General features: G+C 32.6%; 2 protein-coding genes across 2 annotated transcripts in view; one reads left to right on the top strand and one right to left on the bottom strand.

Annotated features, from left to right (window-relative positions):
- Positions 1–562: 562 nt before the first annotated feature.
- LOC124356327 lies at positions 563–13,859 on the top strand. Its single transcript, XM_046807510.1, has 5 exons — positions 563–654; positions 2,493–2,595; positions 3,282–3,367; positions 3,453–3,582; positions 13,618–13,859. Exons 1-5 carry the CDS (start codon positions 571–573, stop codon positions 13,728–13,730), a joined length of 516 nt encoding a protein of 171 aa, XP_046663466.1. The 5' UTR covers positions 563–570; the 3' UTR covers positions 13,731–13,859.
- A 6,233-nt stretch (positions 13,860–20,092) lies between these two features.
- The window catches only part of LOC124354656 (general transcription factor IIH subunit 4-like), a 33,716-nt gene continuing 32,786 nt past the window's right edge, over positions 20,093–21,022 (bottom strand). The window contains 1 exon segment of the mRNA XM_046805282.1: positions 20,093–20,271. Within this exon segment, the coding sequence (XP_046661238.1) occupies positions 20,200–20,271 (72 nt within the window). The 3' untranslated portion in view covers positions 20,093–20,199.

Raw genomic sequence — 21,022 nt, forward strand, 5'->3', positions numbered from 1 at the left:
TTATTATTATATTATTCTTTAAACATATTATAGCCTTGGAATTGAATTTTACTTCTAATCAAAGGATGGTTTTCAGGTAACATCGAAATCATGCTTTCACTTATTTCGAAACTAAACTGTAAGTTTAACTTAGCGTAGACCGTTAATAAAGTAAAATTTCAGAAACAAAAACCCAAAAACAAAACTACGTACATTCGCGAAACAACAAAACGGATCTAACACAATTTTGGAGTTGTATTGTAATCTAAAAGTTTCAGTACATAATAACCTATAAACATTTAAAGTAAGCAGAAACTCATTAAATATCCATTGAATGTGTTTAAAGTGCAATGTGTGGTTAACTGGTAATAAAAATGTTAAGGTGCAAAACTTTGCTTGTATCTTTTTACAAAATTACGATTTGTATAATCCATTACATTTATTTTTATTTTTAGGCCTGTGTTTATTAGTCCAAAAAATCAAAAAGTTATAAAAAACATTAAAAATAATTTATTATTTATTATTGATCATATTTTAATCTAATATTCATACATTATTTGTTAATTCATTATGTCCTTTGTTGCAGAAATCATGGAATTCGGCCGGGATGTGAACTTTGGTTGCTGTTGCTTGTCACCCAAGTGCTCATCCATTCTAATTGGTGGGATTTGCCTGGTCAGTCCATAATACATAACCAATCAAGATTATTGATTGATTATGAACATAGTACTGACCTACATATAATGTATCATCTCAATATATTGAGTAGATGTAAAACATAATTACACAATTTATCAACCGTATCAATTACATTTACATATCAATTTCACAGTTTTAAGATCATAGTATTATGCCTGCACTTCAAAGAAATATGAGTTACTACCTCAGATACAAATGAGATATTAAATTCCCACTTGTGTCATTCTTTCTTACTAAAGAAGGACTATTTTCAAGGTGATATAATAGGTTTTGATCAGTTTAATTTGTATAATGTTATTTTCAGATATAATATACAAAGAAACGTTTATCAATCCACAAGGAATAAGAGCACTTACAGTAGAAATTTGAGACTATTTCAATTCAAGTTTAAGAAACAAACTTGCTGAAGATAAGGATGTGAACTGTTTATAGATAGTATATTAAATGGATTTTTTTTAAATGATCTAAACCTTAAGGAAATAGAATTTCGCAATCAAATATGAACATATATATATATATATATATTATAATATATATATATATATATATATATATATATATATATATATATATATATATATTATAATATATATAATGACACGTCATCCACTTCAGTCTTTCATACAAGTAGCTTCATATCTTTACCCATTTTTGTATGTCTGGTTTAAAAATTTAACTAATTTATATGGATCAATTCCTTTCGGAACTAACAATAAAAATTATTTATCAAAGATAAAAAAATATATTAAATATTTAATCAAAAATTGAGTGCATCGCGTTAAAGTAACATCTGTATAACACAAACTTTCTTGAACAATTTGAAATTGTAGGCTGTTTAACTCAACATATCCCTATATAATAATTAGGGACTATTTCTTAGAATAAGACATGTATAATTAGTAACTCAGCTTATAAACTCGTGATTTAAGTCAATTCTCCAATTTTCCAGATTCTCCCAAAAATAGTAGAGGCGTTATAGATATCTTTTTTAACTATATCTTAGGTATTCCTGGATGGAAAGCATTTAAAAATCATCTATCCTATAATTACTTTGTGTATAATTGATTAACATTATTTATATTAGTTATTAAAGTACATTAAGAGAGTTCAGTAACTTCTCACTCTAAATATTAGGAGGAACAGTCCTGTGATTAGAGAACAACCATATATGTAAAATAATCCTCATTATGGAAACATAATCTTTATGGTACCTATTTGGTTCTGTGGTTCTTGAGACGTCTACAATTCTTTTTAAATGTTATAGACACAGATTTGTTTGTATGCGCTACTTACACACTTCCGGGCTTGGCTATTACTACAGAAGCTTCTGCAGTAGCTTAGTTTCTTTGTGGGAATGACAAAGGTTCGATATACAAGAATCTTTATTTATTATAGACCATCAGAACTTGAGTCAATTGCTCAGTCCAACTAAAACTTAAGAGCCTATCTATAAAACTGATGACAGATTTGCCAATTAATCAATCGTATTCTTCAGACACGGACTAGAAATGTTTAAGTAGCTGAAATAAATTACACCTGCAGTGGTAGAGCATTATAAATCAAAAGCCGTATTTTTAAACAAAAACCAACATTAGATAAAGTTTTCAAAGTTTACTAGAAAAATGTATATTTCCTTGTGTGCAAATTTTAATCTGTGATCTCTCGAGACCTGAGTGAGCTCCCACATAAGACATTCCAGAACTACACTGTCTTAGTGTTTAAAGTGAGTGTTGATTTTCTTATTGATTATAACTATTGTGTCATTACCACTAATATGCAGCAAGACAATATAGTGGCTTGATTTGTTTTTACAGGTCGTTTGTGCTGTGACAACGGTTCTACTATGCACTGAACTAGTTGCCTTGGAATACCTTGAGAATCTACACAGCGTAACAAAAGTTAAAGCTGAAATTCTTAGTGAGTTGATAAACTATATACACGTTAATTACGAATTATTTGGTTTTCTATTATTACTATACAAATTGTGACAATGAGCTGATTAGATGCTTATTCATTACATGATTCATACTTATGAGCATTTTATGTCAGTTTCTTAACTCATCCCATGCTAGAAAAATAATATCACACGATTAGCATAAATATGGCCCTCCATTTTGTTTCATATTTTGATTTGCGCTTGAATGTATTCATCATATATATGTGTGTGTGTGTGTGTGTGAATTAAATATATAAATATTAAATTAAATATATAAATATGTAAATATATATATATATATATATATATATATATATATATATATATATATTTAATTCAATAGTAAACAGTCTGGAAAGAAATAATTGATATTGTTTCGGTCCCAGTAGATATTTTTGTAATTGTCAAGCATCCCACTACGAAACATAGTTTACAAACAACAAAGTTTACTTAAACTTGAGGTGGCACATGTTAATTAATAACCAACTATCAAATCTTTCACGAATATGAAAAAAAACACCTCTTTATTAACTTTACATATTAAGTACCAAAATACTAAATTGATACCAGATTCACAGTAATACCAGCCTAAAAACTCCAGCAATAAATTAATCAATCAGTGCCAAATAGTTTTAACATTACTAATAATAGTATCTATATGTTTCAGATCTAATGGTTTTCACCGGGGTGTTGATATTTATCAGCTTGGGAGGATGTTGTTTGGCAATAGCACTATTGTTGGGAGTCTATAAGGTATGTTAGACACTTGCTTCGATATTAAGACTAATGTCAGATCGCTGGTTGTTGCATCATTCCTGATACAAAACCACACTTACAGGAGAGCACGAGGCTGATATTCGCTTGGATTGTGGGGACCGCCGCTTCCATCTTGGTCCAGTTTGTGGCAGCACTCGTAGAAGTGCTCGGTCTAGAACAGCCATTTCGCCTCTACAAATTTATAACTATGCGTAAGTATTACTTCCTAGTAGCATGAGATCCAGATAGTGTAGTAAATGTTAATTTAGAATGAACTACATTTTTCAAATCGCTCATAACTGAAGCTTAATTTTATGATTGTCATCATACTCTTTCAAAATACCAGACAGCCAGATTATTTAAAAGAACGACATATAACACAACGTAACTTTGGTGCTGTTACATCTTTTTTCATTCAAGTTTTATAAATTTTTGTTCTACTTCCATGTTTCCAAAGTAATCTGTTATACTAACTAAAAGAAGTGTTGTAACATGTTTCTGTTGTCTACTTAAGTCAATTCAGTTGTTATTTATCGGTTGAAAGAAATTCTAAAAATATTCCATCCTGCACATTACGTTCAAACAAATTGATTGCTTCCCATCTTATCATTTGTTAAATAACTTGAACTGCAATAAGCGTATTTGGTTCTTTAACGCGTTTTCAAATGGTTTGAAGCCTTTATGTTTAATGAATAATAATTTTATTTCTTATAAGGTTGAGGGCCAAGGAACATTCATACTAATTTTAATCCTTGTTTATTTCTAATAGTGCTCTAATTCTTAATTTCGTATCACTATGCTATTTATGTCACAAGGTGAGGCCGATCTCTGACCGGTTGTGTTTTCTTAAAGCTCGCTTTAAAGTTCCATCTTGTTTGGCCTACACTAGAGTATGCTCCTTGACCTTGATACTCGTATTCTGAATAAATGAAACAGTAGACAGAAGTCTGTCTACCCGTCTCTGCAACCAAACTCACGCTATCCTCTCATTTGTCAACATCCGGTGTTGTGTCGCTCATCCCCGGCCGTCGAGGCGCTGGACGTGCTATGGAGGAATGTCCTGTTTAGCCTCCACTTATTCGCTGTGATACATGCATTATGTGTTTCGTCGTTAAACATGTGATGCGTCAAGTTCCAGGTAGATTTCTAATCTACACATTGCAGCGTGTAAATGTAAACATTCACTGCCCAAGTATGATCACGATTACCATCGCAATTCTTAACGTATCTTTGAATGAACTTTCTACAAATGAATGGCAAGGTTAAGTTGGATCTTGGGGCCAATCTGATTAAGAGGAGCGCAGCCCCAGGAGGAACCTTTTTCTAAACACTACTCTAACCATATTGTGGTTGAATAGATTTTAATAAAATTTGGTATGACCATTCTACGTCATATATATTTACCCTTGATGGGTTTTTGGTACGTTTTTGATGCAAGGGGGAAGAGCCATAAGCTTAAAGCCATTTATATAAGAATTGCGCCAGACGTCTTGGTAATGGATGAATATCAACCAAAATTGATATGAATATTCTATAGAACAAGTAATAACCGATGATAGCTCATGACCGGCTCTGGATCCAAGGAGGTGGAGCCCCCAAAACAAACATTGTAATAAACAACTACTGTAGAAGTCTTGCAGTTGGATGTGTTTTAACAAAACTTGTCACAAACATTCTATAAGGTAAATGTTAACCAGGGATGGTTTTTTATCATTCATTTGATACAAAGGGGCGGAACCCTAGGACAAAATCTATTATACGTACAATTCGATCGATTTTAACAGACAAAATGTGTAATTTTGTTGAGTAAAAATATTAGCAACTTGGGAGCTTGTCGGCATCTGTTAGTCTCTTGCTCACGTTATTTTTAAAACAATTAAAAGATAGTTTTCCTCTGTATACAGCCACATTAAAATCTAGAGAGGTAATAAGAGGTATCCCGCAGAGTTCGGTACTAGGATCAATCCTGTTCCTTTTGTTTGTGAATGACCTCCCAAACCGCGTTAATGGTACCAATGCCAGAATTTTTCTTTTTGCAGACGATACATTTATTTTCAAATCGCTTGGACTTCATGACTCTGGCTTCTGTAGTTTCACACAAAATATTTCATTGGTTTCAGCAAAACAAGCTCCTAGTAAATAATGAAAAACTCAAATAATTAATTTTCCTATCAAGATTTCATAGGATTTGGAGCATATTACACTCCGTTTGGGCGATGGAGAGATTTCGTCTGGTAACTCGCTAAAGTTCCTAAGCATTCAGATTGACAATACATTAAGCTTCCACGTTCATATCGAGCTCGTCTATAAGAAACTAAGCTCGAGGATTTTCGTTCTAAGAAACCGATAAAGATTTACTGATACCAGAGTGATCTTAGCTGCTTACTATGTGCTGACCTATCCCTTTCTCATATATGCGGTAGGTTTTTTGGGGATGTGAAAGTGTACTCACATTTCTTTTGAAACTCCAGAAAAGGGCGTTGAGACCGAATTTTGGGAAAGCTCGTAGAACTTCATGTAGTTCGCTTTGTAGGGAGGCCAAAGTTATAATATTCCCATCGGTTTATACCTTGAAATGCGTAAAATTTGTTCACAAAAACCTCCACCTTTTCAAATCACACAATCTCCAACATCGGCACAATCTACGTCGCTCCGATATATTTACCATTTTTACAAGTTTTTTTAAAGACATTTATTAGTCAGCGCCATTAAACTCTACAATGCTCTACCAGACTCTCAGAAAATTAAAACAAGTCTTTTTTGAGAGGGAGGTCAAGCGGCATTTGGTACAGGGGCTTATTACAATGTCAAGGACTTTGTTGAGTCCTCTGAGCAGACTAGTTTAATCTCAGATGAAATACCACCTGTATAAGCTTTAGTTTATTTCAGCATTAACAAAACCTTTAGTTCTATTTTAATTAGTCTGACTTTGATTTTATATTTAATTTAAGTAGCTTATTTTGAATCACCTAATGTAATTACCTGCTACATATTATTTTTGATGCTATTTTGCAGTGTTATTCTGTCTGTCAATAAAGAATTTCTGAGCTCTGAGTATTCGTTTTTTGATACTCCCTAACAGTAGCACACCCAGAAATCTTTTGACTTGCTTTGCATGCTATAAAATGCACTGTTGTTTTATGTAGTTCATCTTTAATATCGTTGTTTTATCTGTAGTATGACTGACAAGATCCGATGCATGTATATGTCCTGAAGACCGATAAAGTTAATTGAGATCAATATTCTATTCTTCTCTGGGGGGTGTCCGAAACACCACAGACTCGTAGGTATGGAAAACCCCACCCTCATACTCCCCAAGCATGGGGTTTGATGGCCCTCTCCCAGGAAATTTTTGAAATAATAGGCCCTAAAATCGTGAAAAATAGTACTTCTTAACTAATAAAATGAGGGCAAAGATCAGACTACAGTGTATAAAGTTTACAATAAAACCACTCTACAACGAATCACCTTATACAGGAATCACTAAAATCTTCTGTAACAAATACACTTTATATGAAGTATTTAAAATAAAATTTACTCATAGTATTGAACAAAACAGTTAAGTTTAAATCAAGACCAAAGCTAAATCACGATGTCTACAACTCTCGAATCAAAAAGTAGATATCCGAGTTTGAATGTTGACAAAAAACTATCTAATTTAGCTACAATAACTCGAGTGGCATTAAAACTTAGCTTTTTTACATCCGCTTTTCTATATATCATACTGTTTACTAACAATAACTTCCAGTTTTTACGTCAATAACAACAAAATAATACCAGTTTATGGCAATTTATAACCTAACTTCAACTTTGAAAATTCATAACACGGAAACTGGTGATCCGATTAAGGCCAAAATGTTTATACAAGATGTATACATGCGTAATTTTAATTGTAATCGTACTATTTAAATTTAAGAATAGTATGAAGAAAAGTAGTTAGTTATCTTAACTTTTATTCTTAATCGTGTCGTCTACAAAATTCGGCACTGGTCACATTATGGAGCTTAGTCTGATCTTGATTATTATCTTGATTGTAATTTCGTAAATCACTAATTAAAACGTTTAATTTTAAACACATGTTAAACTGTGCAAGTTTTGTTAATTCACCGTAACCGGTAACTGATCGTTTTAACGCGCAATCGTCATACTGATGTCTCGTAGTGACAAATAATAACAATACACGAACACAGTACAGAACTCTCAACTGTAACTACTGATTACAACGGGACTACTGAAAAAGATACTTCTGTACCGGTTACTCGTCTTTACAGAGAGTACAAGTTACCGAAACCCGAAAGTACCTGGTGCAGGTTACTGTTACAGATACTTTACACGTCTGTAAAGTATGATAATAAATCAGTACGAGTAGGCCTACATTACATGATTGATGTCGCTCCTGGTGCAAAATACTCGGACCCCTAACAGTAACAGTAACCGAAACTTGTATTTGTACCATTTTAGGAGTAACTCAATTCAATAATTCTTTATTGTTATTAATTTAACAATTATACAAAATGTTATTACATGCGTCACTAATCCTATTTTTCTGTCATGAGCTTCGTCATATAAAACATATTTCAAATAAAATAAAATAAAAAACTATAAGTACAAAAATATAAAATGTATTCAACATATATTTGAAAATTATGCATCTACACATATTTAAAATGTTTCACATCAACTGACTCACACCTCGTTCAGCTACCCACATTCTTTAGCCCTGGCTCATCTTTGGTTGCTGTGTTCCAGGAACTCGTCCACGGAAAAAATCTTTTACAATTAAATATTCTTTTAACGCCTTTTTAAATTTTGCTTATTTGTGATAGATTTTAGTTTCTTATAACCAATTTATAAATCTGACTCCCATCTGAGATGGGAGATGGCCATGAAGCAGTAGCCTGTTGAGCAACTCTGTAATTTTCTCCGGCTGTGGTTTATTACCATGGACATACCTGAATTGCAAGCAGAGTGCACCTGAAACGACAGAACATGCTCTTCTCAAGCACATAGGCTACAGTGCAAATGAGCTCCTTAAAAGATTCTCTACACGACTCTCGGGAAGTTAAGTTATTGATTATGCGAACAGATTTTCTTAGCGATCTGATAAATATCTTAGCTAACATACATTGGAGGAAATTATTTTAAAAATACTCGTAATTTCAATATGGGTACTCCAGAACAGATAACAATCTATGTTGATACTGAGGAATGTAGTGTTATATGTTGCGATCAATTATTTGTCACTGATTACGGATGGTGACGATTTATTTAACATTTCTGGGTATATTTAATACAATGTAGGTTAATTTGGATTCGTTTATCATCAAACGTATTTCCTTAAGATACTGAATACAACTTTTCGATTTCGTGTAGGCTGGTAATAATTCTACTTGGGCTTTTGATTTAGCCTTGAAGGTGAGGCTTGTGTCATCGGCACATTATACGAGATTACTGGTATGTATAACAACTTCATTTACATATAGTAAAAATAAAATTTGTCCAAGGATTGAACCCTGTGGAACTCCATATTTTAACTTTGATAATCGGGACAATCCACTCGAAACTTGAATCTACTGACTGCGATCAGAGAGATATGATTGGAGCCAATTTAGGGGGATTCCTCTAATTCTATAATTATGTAACTTATCAAGTAGAATTGCATAATATACTCGATCAAAAGTCTTTGACATGTCCAGAAATACACTAAGTACTGTGTCTCGTGCCTCCAGGCCTTCATTTCCAAATTCAATTAGACTATTAATTGCGCCAACGGTACACAATTCCTCTCAGAAACCAAACTGTTGGTTTGATAGTATGCTGTTTTTATCCAGAAAACGTATTATCTGATTCAAAAATAACTTCTAAAAACTTGGCTCAAAGGTGGCAATTAGATATATGTCTATAGTTACTTCATTTTAACAAATCACCGGTTTTGAAAAGAGGAATTATTTTAGTTAGTTTCATCTGTGATTGAAATTTTCCTTCGGCAAAGGAAAGATTGCTGAAGCACTCGAAGGAATGAGTGCTTCACAAGGAGTGAGTATAAATCAGTACGAGTACATTAATTAGTTACTGTTGTTTCTGGTACATAGTACTAGTACTTTTAACAGTAACAGTAACTGGAACTTGTACCTGTTCAATTCATATGATCCTAAATCAGTAAGAGTAAATTTTGTACTCGATTAGTGAAGTACCGAGTAGATGTAAAACCCAGTAGAAATAATACCTCACTTTCACGGTTGCTGCGTGACGGCGAAATTTAAATATTTAGGGCTTTGAAAAACATTTTATTTTTATATGTAGTGCCGTGTATTTCATAAATTAAAATAGTTATAAGGTTTGAATTTATATATTATTTAATTGTGATTTATTTCAAAATTCTAACATAAATGTTATTTTTAGTCAAAAATACACTAATAGGCGATCGATTATTTTGAAATAAAATGCTCTTGGGGGTAAGGGTGCAGGTCCCGTTCGTTCTTTCCCCTGGTCAGTGCATCCCTGATCCCTAATATAATAAACATTTCAATTTATGGATAAAATCACTCAGTTATAATAAATTCAAGTTCCATTTTGGATATTAATCTTTTATTATGCACATTTAATTTTGAAATATTTTTTACATTATATAATTGCAAACTTACATGTGGTAATTTTCTCAGACACGATCTCCCGCATTGTGTACATTTTATTTCAGATTGTACAGTACATTTAATAGGTTTTTTGTATTCATAGTTTTATGTTGCAGATTATTCCAAATACTATATTCTAAGACACGTTTATTGAAACTTATCACAGGATTTTTTTCAAGATTTCCTATTGAAGGAAAATTACAAATAATTAAATAGTAAGCTGAGTTAATTAACTTAGAGGGAAATCTCGTGTCCACGAAGTGGGTGCAATCCCTAACTGTTATTAATTGTTAACTTCTTTATCACTGTCAGCTATCTCTTAAAAAAAGAATGTTTTGGACCAATCAACTTTAATTCCCTCTCAACAAATTCACTCAATCATCCACCAATATGAAATAGTACACAGTTCTACTATTTTTATTGATGTTGCATGATATGTTTTTAATCTAAGTATAAATCTATTAAGGATAAGAGAGCTCTTTTTCTGGCTAGTTCATATTTTTGAATACACTAAGAAATAGGAAATCAGTTAATGTTGAAATCAAGTGAACTGCTAAATGAAACAAATTTATTTAAAACAAATAGATCAAAATAATTTGAAAAATAAATAAAATATAAAATTATAGCTAAGCTATGTACTCGTATTAATTCAGTTGTTATCGTCTTAGCTTATCATCCCAAAAGTCTGCTTGGAATTGTTACAATGTAAAATCTAACCATTTCAGCCTTGTCTGGTGTTATGTAAAAAGTGGTTCCAGGCTAGAGCTTTATGTAGTCAAAACGCAAAGTTATGATAAACTATTATGAACAAAATATTTTGCCTATTAAACTGAAAACTAGAGTAGCCACAAGTTTTACGCTAAGCTACAAAACAATAAAAATATAAATTTCAATTTAGATGAAACAGATTTGTCAGAGAGAGTTTAGTGTTGTACTTTACAAGACATTTTAGTATTATAACTGCTCGGTTTTATTACTTACATCAAACACATTTCAAAAATCTATATTAATAACTGCAATGTTCAAGACAGTTTGATATAACATTATAAATGGTCTTAAAATGAAGAGAAATTAAAAACTTAACCTAAGAATAGAAAAATTAAGATTCCATAGAAAAGTCTAAATTAATGGTTAGCAAATGCAGACTAAGGAAATACCATTTACCACATGTAGAGAGCTCTGCAAAACCCACAAAATCACTTAGAGATTTTTTTCATAGTTTATCTGCACTTCTGTTTCCAGTTCTTTAAGTATCTAACAATGCTTATTGTTTTATACTTTCAGGAGAATACGTTCTCAAATTAATTGTAAAAATTGCTTATTAAACAACAGTTCAGAATTAAAAATTAAAATTGGCATTCAATAAAATAATCTTAATACAATTTTAAATATGTAGATTTTAATCACCAGTTGCTTACAAGACCACTTGTTTTATCAAAGCTTTCTCAAGAAAAGCTTTGATCGTTTTAAATAAAATAAATTAAATTGAAATTAACTTCTTGACTCAAAATTAAACTCAAATCAAAAATTAAACTTTTGTATGAAATTCAAATAAAATAAAAATGTCTATTCAAAGTCAAATGTAAGTTTTTTCCGCTTATAAGTGAAGCTATATAAACCTGAAATAAAACTTCACTGAAAACTTCTTTGTACCATGTTTCTCACTTCTTATTACTCTTGGCACAGATTCAAAGTGAAAACTGTAACTGTATTGTTTCAAAAATTATGTACTACAAACTTGAAATCTTGATTTATTAAATTTATTGTGACTGTTGGATATAAAATTTATACTGCAAACAACCTTTCAATAAAATTATAATTGAATACTTAACTTGAACAAATCCTGCTATAAATTGTACTATCTTGCAATTTTACGTTAATAATTCAGTACGCTCCATACTGTAAGTTGATCTGTACTGAATTCTTAATTCTTTTGTATCAGTAAGATATAATATTCTCTGTACAACAGAACTTACATCAAATCTCCTATACGAAAATTGTACCTTGACTATAACATTTCTACTTACGTAAAAACCCCACGAAGAATAATGTTAGAATGGGTGTGTAACACAAAAATTGTATGCCGAACACTGAAAAAAAACCATCAAGAGTCGCGAATCGGAGTTTTTAAAACAAAACCTTACCTAACCAAACTACCTCATCACCGATGCTCTTGATTGGCCTCTGACTATCCAGTCACAACGCTAGAGAAATTAATTGTCAACGGTTCAACCCCTATTGTAACCTGTTATCATAGTCATCTTCCAGTTAACCAGCTGTCTTTCTGTACTACTCCTACCTTTGCGGTCTTGCGGACCCTTTCTTGAGAAATTAAATTTTACCTAAGTATTGATAAATCTACAAAAATATTATTGTATGTTCTTTCTCCCATAGTTATTTATTAATTAAATTTTAGTTTTCCTATGTAGTGAATGCAACACAACACATAGACGATTGCAACACAAACGTAAATAGTATAACACATATAGACTGAATCAAGACTACAGGCTCAATTATTAAACAGGTATTTAAGTTTCATTAACGAAAGCAAAAATCTATTTGCTCCCACACATAAGTATAGGGAATGTATAGTAGGCATATTATGTAATTTCACAAAACTGGTAAAATAAGAAATCCTACAATACTGTATGTTTAACTTATCCAAAAGTTGATAAAAATACATACGGGCTGGCGTTGAATATAAAATATAGTAACGCTTAAATTGGAGAATATCTCAAGCATATGAGTCACCTCTCTTTGATATCTGATAAACCGTAACAACGTTGTATACTGATGGAGATGAGTTGACAATGCAGTAGCCTCATTTAGATGGGATTGAAGGTGTATTTTAAAAATAAATTCTAGAATTAATTCACACATCAGTAAAAATATATGAAGAAAATTTATGCAGGGAAGATAACCCTTTCATTACTGAGCACTGCAGTGTCTAATAATATCAGACGCACCACACAATGCTTTTGTAACCTTTTGTAGTGAACATGATTAACAATAATCAATGGAAACAATTACAATTACTCTTAATATTTGCAGAAAAGTTGCAGTCCGAAAAAACAGTATAAATACTAGTAGTAGTTAACTCATTTCAATTTCACATTATAAATTAACCCTAGAATACTATAAAATGTTAAGTTTCAGAGAATATGATGTTAATATTTTCAAAATTGACTAGCAAGAGCAATTGAAAAGTTATCACTGGTTGCATATTTCTGGTACTGGTGTACTAATACTTATCTGGGCAAGTTCTATAACTTCTACTTTGTTACTTTTCCCATTGCCCCCAAAAAATTGTCTTAAAATAGCCAATTCAACTGATTTTGAGTTTTTGGACCAAAGACCCATTGCAACCCTAATTTCGTATTCTAGCTCTAAGGCAAGTGTTGAATATAATTTGTTTCAATACATTCAATTTTGTATTATTGTACAAGTATTACAAAATGTTCTGGTAAGATTGGAAATGTTGGGCTTTTATAGACCTTAGTTGGCAATCTAGTAGTTATACTGTAGGTATTATAAATCAATACACTGCATAAAAAGTGTAAAATTATATATTCTTATTTGTTACCTAATTTAATAATGTTTTGATTTTGATTCCAGCTTTTAACATCTATTTCATCCTGATTGTACATAATTACTACAGTGAACTGCGTGTGTATGAAGATCATAAACTACTAAATAATTTAAATACTCAACAGGAAGAATCAAGTTAATATATCTCTATGAAAACTGATAGTTTGTGAAACATCGCACCGACTATGTTTTTATATGTGACAAATGAATGAGTCATTATCATACTTAAAATTAATTATGTTTATTAAAATACTTGTTTTGCAATTTTACCACTTGTATTTTTGATGATTGGATTCCAGTTCTATCATATTTTAATGCATTCAAACGGAAATAGCAGTTTATAATAAATTGTATACAATAATTAAGACATTAATAAAAAAGTGTGGATTTGATAATTAATTGGATGCCCACATTGAAAAACTAAACATAAAAAAACAACATTAATAATGTAAAAATGACACTATAAACATAACATTGATATTTTTTGCTAATTAAAAAAAAAACTAAAAAGTCAAATTATATTGAAGCTGTGTTTCAGTAATACATTAGTACAATTAGGGCCGTGGTTAGCATGTGGCGCACCATGGCACCACCTTCCACTGGAATCATCCAAACAAGAAGACCACCAGTATCACTTATACCCCAAAGACCATTACACAACTTTCAAGTCATATCATCCACCTTTGCTTACCTTCTTAGAATTAATATCAACCAGCAATACTTGTGAGAGATTTTAAAGTCAACTCTCACTTATCCAGGAAGATGGGGAACAATGAACAGGCATTGCACAATTAATTCTAAGCTGTCAAAATGGACAGGGAGAGTGTTACCCCTCTTTAATGATTGATCTGTGATTGTTAAACCATTTACGATTTCAAAGGACAGTTATCACCAAACAACCTAGAGGATTTTTTTACCTACAAATTGCATTGCAATATTCACTAGCTTTGTTATTGAGGGTTGAATATGAAAATGTGTATTCTAATTTCCAAACACAAGTAAAACTCCTAAAAAATGGGGCAATTTTGCACATTTACTGTTAGAGCTTACACAAGCTAGCTATCTGTTCAGTCCTATTATATAGTGGAGACTATGACACTCAAGAAACAATGTTTTAACATTATATACTATAGTTAGAGTAGTAGTGATCGATTAAATATAAAAAAGCTCATCTCTCTGTTTGAAATTGGTATTCTTGTAATTTTTTTCCAATCCGACTATCTACAAGGCAGTAAACTTAAAATTTGCAAACAGCGCCTTAACGCATATAAAATTGCAGTGTTATATTTCTATAATTTTGTAAATAGAAAATCAACATTAAAAATAGTTAAAACTCATAACCATACAAACACTTTATTAGTATCACTATGTCTTACAATATATTAAGAATACAGAGCAATTATAATGTTTAAATTACATTTTACTAATTACATTAGGTTACAATACTCAAAATTCATTACAGTGTATAAACAATATATTCTTGAAGCAATTTATTGTCATGAATAGCCAAATCAATAGACAATTTGACATAAACCTTGAACAAGACACCAAAATAAGCAAACAATTTGTCTCAGAGCATCACTGTGTAATTTAATCAAGGCTTACTCATGTTGGGAATACATGTATTAAAAATTTCAATTGTTTGTGAAAATGGGAAACAAATTTAAACATTCAAAGTGTAAATAAAATAATATTTGATTAATTCAGATTTCAACAGTATTAACGAATTTAAAAATGTATAAATTTTATATATAAGAATCAATTTTAAATTACATTAATTTGTGTTTTGAAAGAGTAACAATATAAACTGAATATAAATTGGTATATACTACAAAATCATACTTTAACAGAAAAAGAAATAGTAAATGTAAAGACAAACTTTTGTATATTTTTAAAGTATTAATTGGAAAACTTTTGTATAGAGTTTGACTATTGACAACTAAGAGCTCTGCACTTTGACTTGCCAAGTGATAGTACACAATGAACAGCATTATTAGCAGCTACACTGTACTTCTAGGATAGAGCTAGTCTCAATGTCTGGGCACTTGCCATCAAGTGATGCAGTTCACTCAGTTCAAGAACTCCACTCTAACTACAAGTTTTGTAATCAGCCATCATATCAGAGATTGTTAATGCTAGAGAAGAGATGGTACATCTATGACCAAACAAAATAGGTAAAATCAGCTCATAAGCATATTCTTGAGTGTATCATATACTCATAGCATTATTGGTTTAACATTATAGGCACAGATTTTCATCTATGTAGAGTTGACCCTATGCTATTACTCACCTTTAAGTTTTATTTTTTGCATTCTCTATTTATTTATCAAAATGAAGACATTTTTTCTATACTTGTTTTGTCTACTCTTCACCACTAACAGATTTTTATACATATATTATAATTTTATACACAAGATATTGGGAGGCTCATAACCAGAACAAAGAGGTTCCATTTAAATAATACTTTTTTTTAAATGTCATGTTGCTTTTCAAATGAAAAAAGAAAGAAACACTTCTTTATTGAGGCGAAATTAGGACCACATGGTCCTTTCTTACATTTAACCTCTTACAAAATATGTCTTAATAATGCAAATTAAGGCTAATTAACTAAAACTTACACTTACAGTATTCCATTCACTCTTCCATTCATACAGTCACGATTCAAAGAGTAGCCCCGCCGCCCGCCCCGATCATCCGGTACAGGTATTTTCGTCTCCGCTCCGCCACAAACTGTTTTTGGAGTATTTTTTATATTATTACAAATGTAATAAAGCCTTCCAATTTCTACTTTGTAGTTTAACATGGTAAAAAAATTTTCATGGTACGTAGTTAGGCGCAGGTAGACAAAACTCTTTTGTTCGTGTCCACTATAGCTAGCATAATCACTTTTTGCAAATCAGCTGAGACTGTAATGTCACCTTCACAGTTATCCTTTTGGCACGGTTCACAATAAAGTCTTTTTACTTCTTTTGTGGCTTCAATATATCGCTTCTACAACCTTGCAAAGGATTTCACTTTTTTCCTGAGTTCTTGGCGATAAATATTGTATGATATGTTATGATCATGATATTTTTCTTTGAAGTCACTGGATGAAAGACTCATTGATGTCACTTGGAGGATACATGTTATTTAGGATGTACTCACACCAATAGTGTGCAGGATCAAACCCGTGAATATGATGATGAACCTCATCTTTTTCAAATTAAGTTTGCAGAGTAAGATTTTCCTCGCATACCTGGATGTATTTGGTTTGATAGAGCATTTAGCTATGAGCTTTCTTTTGCAGAAGTTAAGAACAAAAGCCCTTCTGCCCACATAACTTCAATTGTAAAACTGCTAATTAATTTCTCCTATTTTCCAATATTTTCGTGGAGCATTTTAAGAGGCATTGTTCTGCAAAACATGTTAAAATTCTGTTTTTGTTTTTCAAGTCTTCCTGTTTTCAATTTTCTATTATCCAAGCTCTCTAAAATGTTTTTTCATTCTAACTGTTCTCTTTTTAGTTAGTGTTAACGGTATTTCTTCATTATTACTCTGCTCTCTAGTTTAATTTTCATTCACCACAACATCTGTATCAATTTCTTTATTTTGCACTATCATATAATGGGATTTCTATGTTCTCACTGCTACTTTTATAGCACTCTGTTCTATGTTTACTAAGGACAAAACTAGAATCTGGGGGTAGTAGCTGGAGACAGATTCAATTTATAGTGCAACTGGACGAGGGAGGGATCTCTCCTGGAGTGTTCTTTACATCCAAATCAGCATGCTTACACTCCAGGAAAATCATGAGTCAGCCTTGCATCAACTGGTATGCAAGATTGAGAAGGCGCTGGCAGTGAAAGAAAGTAGTCATAGGTGTCTTATTGGACATCGAAGGAGCTTTTTACAATACAGGTGATTGACAATGCTGTCTCGAGACGTGGTATTGATTTTTAAATATTAATTGACTGGATAAGGGCCTTGCTCACAGTCAGGGTGATTACTGCCACTCTTATGGGAGCAAACAATAGTGCAAGGACTACAAGGGGCTGTCTCCAGAATGGTGTCTTTTCTCCTCTTCTGTGGAATTAGTTGTAGATGACCTGCTTTTGTCTCTGAACAATACTGGTGTCTTTGCACAGGGGTACGCAGATGACATTGTAATTCTTGTTAGCGGCAAGCTCAACACAACAGTCACTGAACTGACCAATGCTTCTCTGAACATGGTGTGATGGGATAGGCCTTAGTGTCAATCCCACCAAGGCTGCTGTGGCTGCCTTTACAAGAATGCGTCAGTTGGAGGGTATTAATCCTTTGTTATTAAGAGGCTCTTCCATTAAGTTACAGTTCAAGGTCAAGTACCTGGGTGTAATCCTTGATAAGGTCCTGAATTGGAGACCCCATCTGGAAAGGCTTATCGCCAGAGGGAAATGGTCTTTAATTCAATACACATGTGATAGGTGGGTCTTGGGGTTAAAACCAAAAGTGGCACAGACACTGGAATTGTGGGAGTGAGACCATGTAGGGAGTTTGTGGTCCCTATGGGTCCTTATCCACCACAGTCTTTCAGGCAGAAGTTACAGCCATTATGGAATGTACTCGTGAGAATCTTTGTTTGCGGTGTATAGGAATAAGACAATTAGCATTTTCAAAGATAGCCAGGTAGCATTGAAGGCGTTGAACTTTTGTGTATTCAACTCCAAACACGTACCCATGAGGAATCACTTCTGGCTGGTTTATACCTTCCAGTTGAACCCACCACTGGGCACAGCAAAAACCGATGTGTCACTTAAATCTGGGCAACCCTATGGATGTCCAGGAGAGGCACATCACTAACCGCAAATGTCGAGATTCTGGAGTTCATGGGAAATTCAATAGGAGATGACTGTTGGAGTTGGTGGGGTTAGTTCCCTAACCTCAGAGGTTCTTGCTAGCCTCTAAAAAGGGTGTACCACCCCCGGCCTAATTTGACTGGAGAGGCTGGTTCAGAGCTGGCCTTCCCTTCTTCCGGGGAGACATGACTTTGAGATGTAGTGCCCTAATTCTTCTTCATGGATCTCAATAGGAGTAGGCCCCTACTCCCTAACCTTACACATCCTGAATATCCTGTCACTCCGGAAGCAGAAGAAAGGTTCTTACAGGACTAAGTGCAATTTATAAGCTTCTTATCCTAAAAGAACAAAAAAAAAACTCCAAACATGTCTAGGACTGCTATCAAGTTGGTCATGAGGGGATCTCTGGGAACGAAAGTGCTAATGTCCTGGCTAACTTGGGCTCAGCACCCAATATGGTGGGACCTCAACCGTTCTGTGGCATTTCTAGGTGTGAATCCTTTGGGGCTGTCTCGGAATGGGTTCATACTGAATATGAGAGAAGGTGGAGGCTGCAGAATGTTTCTAGAGTTGCATTCCCCTAGAGTGGTGTCTGACCTTCTCTCACTTAGTACATCAGTGTACATCAGATTATGGGTTTGATTACGGGACATGGTCACCTGAGGAAGCATCTTCACAGAGTTGGTAGCCTTCGGGAGGATCCACTCTGTAGAATGTGTGACAAACAGGAGTTTCGACAAAGTTTCGACAACACCATCTTTGGTACTTTTGACAAGGGTGGCAAATTTCCCCAGGAGGACCTGATTGATTGTTTTCGGTGGTATGTAGAACTGCTGAAACCGTAGACTGATTGGCCTCATGGTATGCTTCCGGGGTGCAGAAAAAGCCCTTGAGACTTAAGTGCAAGGCAATAGATGAAGAAGTTGACAAAGAATAACCAGTTACTGCATTTCTGTCAAGCACACCTAGTAGCCTGGCTAGAGTATATTGCATTTATGACATGGAAAATTAGGAGGAAAGGTTTACTGCATTTTTAGTAATTAAAAACCATACAGATAATCTTCCTTGTTAGAGTGATATGCATATCACCTGTATACAAGTTTCTACTGGCACTTATATAATATGTTCTTCATGTGATTCTGGACAATAACTTCAGGTATTTTACAGTTCAATACAATCAGTCCCATTCAGATGGAAAACCCCAAACTATAGTGTAATGTTTAAACACCTTCACTGCTACCTATATGAAGAAATGTGTGGACTTTTCTTATGTTCTGCACCCACATCACTCATTTTAGATTTTACCACTAATAAATAATAATGTTAGTACATACAAAGCACACAGTGACACAGCTTATAACAACAAAAAACACTAACAAACATAACCTCAAAATCATTAACTGACTGTAAAAGTGGCAGCAAAAAATGTCGCTGCACGAGGGTCACGAGTGCACCAGCAGCTCATTATTGATTAAATATGTTCACCACTACTATGGATGCACAAGTGTGCTTGGCATACCAATGACGCACATGTGAGCCCATAAAATCAGTAGTTGTGTTCCTGCATGTGAACATGTTTAAAAAATAATTCAGATTACAATTCTAATTACTCTGATTTGTAATTAATATCATAATTAAATAAAACTTTTCATAAAATAATAAAGGATTTTTATATAAAAAGACCAAGATCATAATGTACATATTTATACATGTATTTAATACGAAAATATATACAAAACTCCTTTCAAATTATAAATAATAACTATTAATAATACAATTATTAACTAAATAGTAATTAGGAACTGCTTCCTTTTGAGTGCCTTTTCCAAAATTTCTTCACTTCATCATGCCCTTGCTTTGTCACCACCTACAAGAAAAACACATTTAAATAGTATTTCACTAGCATAACAATTAATAATAAATAAAACAATAATTTATTTATTATTTTTCAATATTTACAGTCAACCTGAAATGAGGTGCTTGAAAAATACATCATTGCATCATTGTCCCAAACATTCACGAAAAGTGAGTGATAAACCTCAATAGTAGGTACTCTATTTTACAAAATGTGTGGATGGAAAATTATTTTACATGGTGGTAAATATTTATTTGGCGTTAGTTTAAGAAGTATATTCCCAACAATACATAAAACCTGTAATGGTAACCCGTTGCACTTGAAGAAATTTTGTGAAAATGGAAGGCAAATGCATTTATATTTTAGATGTTAAATTAAATATCCAATTACAGACTCAACATAAATATTTTTGTTTACTTTTCAAAAATATTTATATACATGAGGATGTACGTACAAACAGATTGTAATAAAATAAGATCATATCTGAACAAATTCGGCATGTATCTATTCCATAACTGACCTACACAATTTTGAAAATATTTCACAAACTGCATGTTTTAGTAACAAATATATGTTTTATGAACTACTCTAACAAAAATTGTGATCAATGGTTCATAAGTTACTGTCAGTTGATTTGTTTGATTCAAATATATATAATATATATACCGTAGGTAATTTTTGTCTACCTCTTCTGATAACCCAACATCTTTAGTGATTATTACACAAATGGATAGGAATGGGTAATAACTGATAAGACTAATGA

The sequence above is a fragment of the Homalodisca vitripennis genome, chromosome 2 (assembly GCF_021130785.1).
Source record: "Homalodisca vitripennis isolate AUS2020 chromosome 2, UT_GWSS_2.1, whole genome shotgun sequence".
NCBI lineage: Eukaryota > Metazoa > Arthropoda > Insecta > Hemiptera > Cicadellidae > Homalodisca > Homalodisca vitripennis.

What these genes read in the sequence shown, in the direction of transcription:
- LOC124356327 (XM_046807510.1), top strand. Translation starts at nt 571, where the DNA reads ATGGAATTCGGCCGGGATGTGAACTTTGGTTGCTGTTGCTTGTCACCC. An exon ending in TAATTGGTGGGATTTGCCTG is followed by an intron (nt 655 to 2,492) that starts GTCAGTCCATAA and finishes TTGTTTTTACAG; the next exon opens with GTCGTTTGTGCTGTGACAAC. An exon ending in CTACAAATTTATAACTATGC is followed by an intron (nt 3,583 to 13,617) that starts GTAAGTATTACT and finishes TTTTGATTCCAG; the next exon opens with CTTTTAACATCTATTTCATC.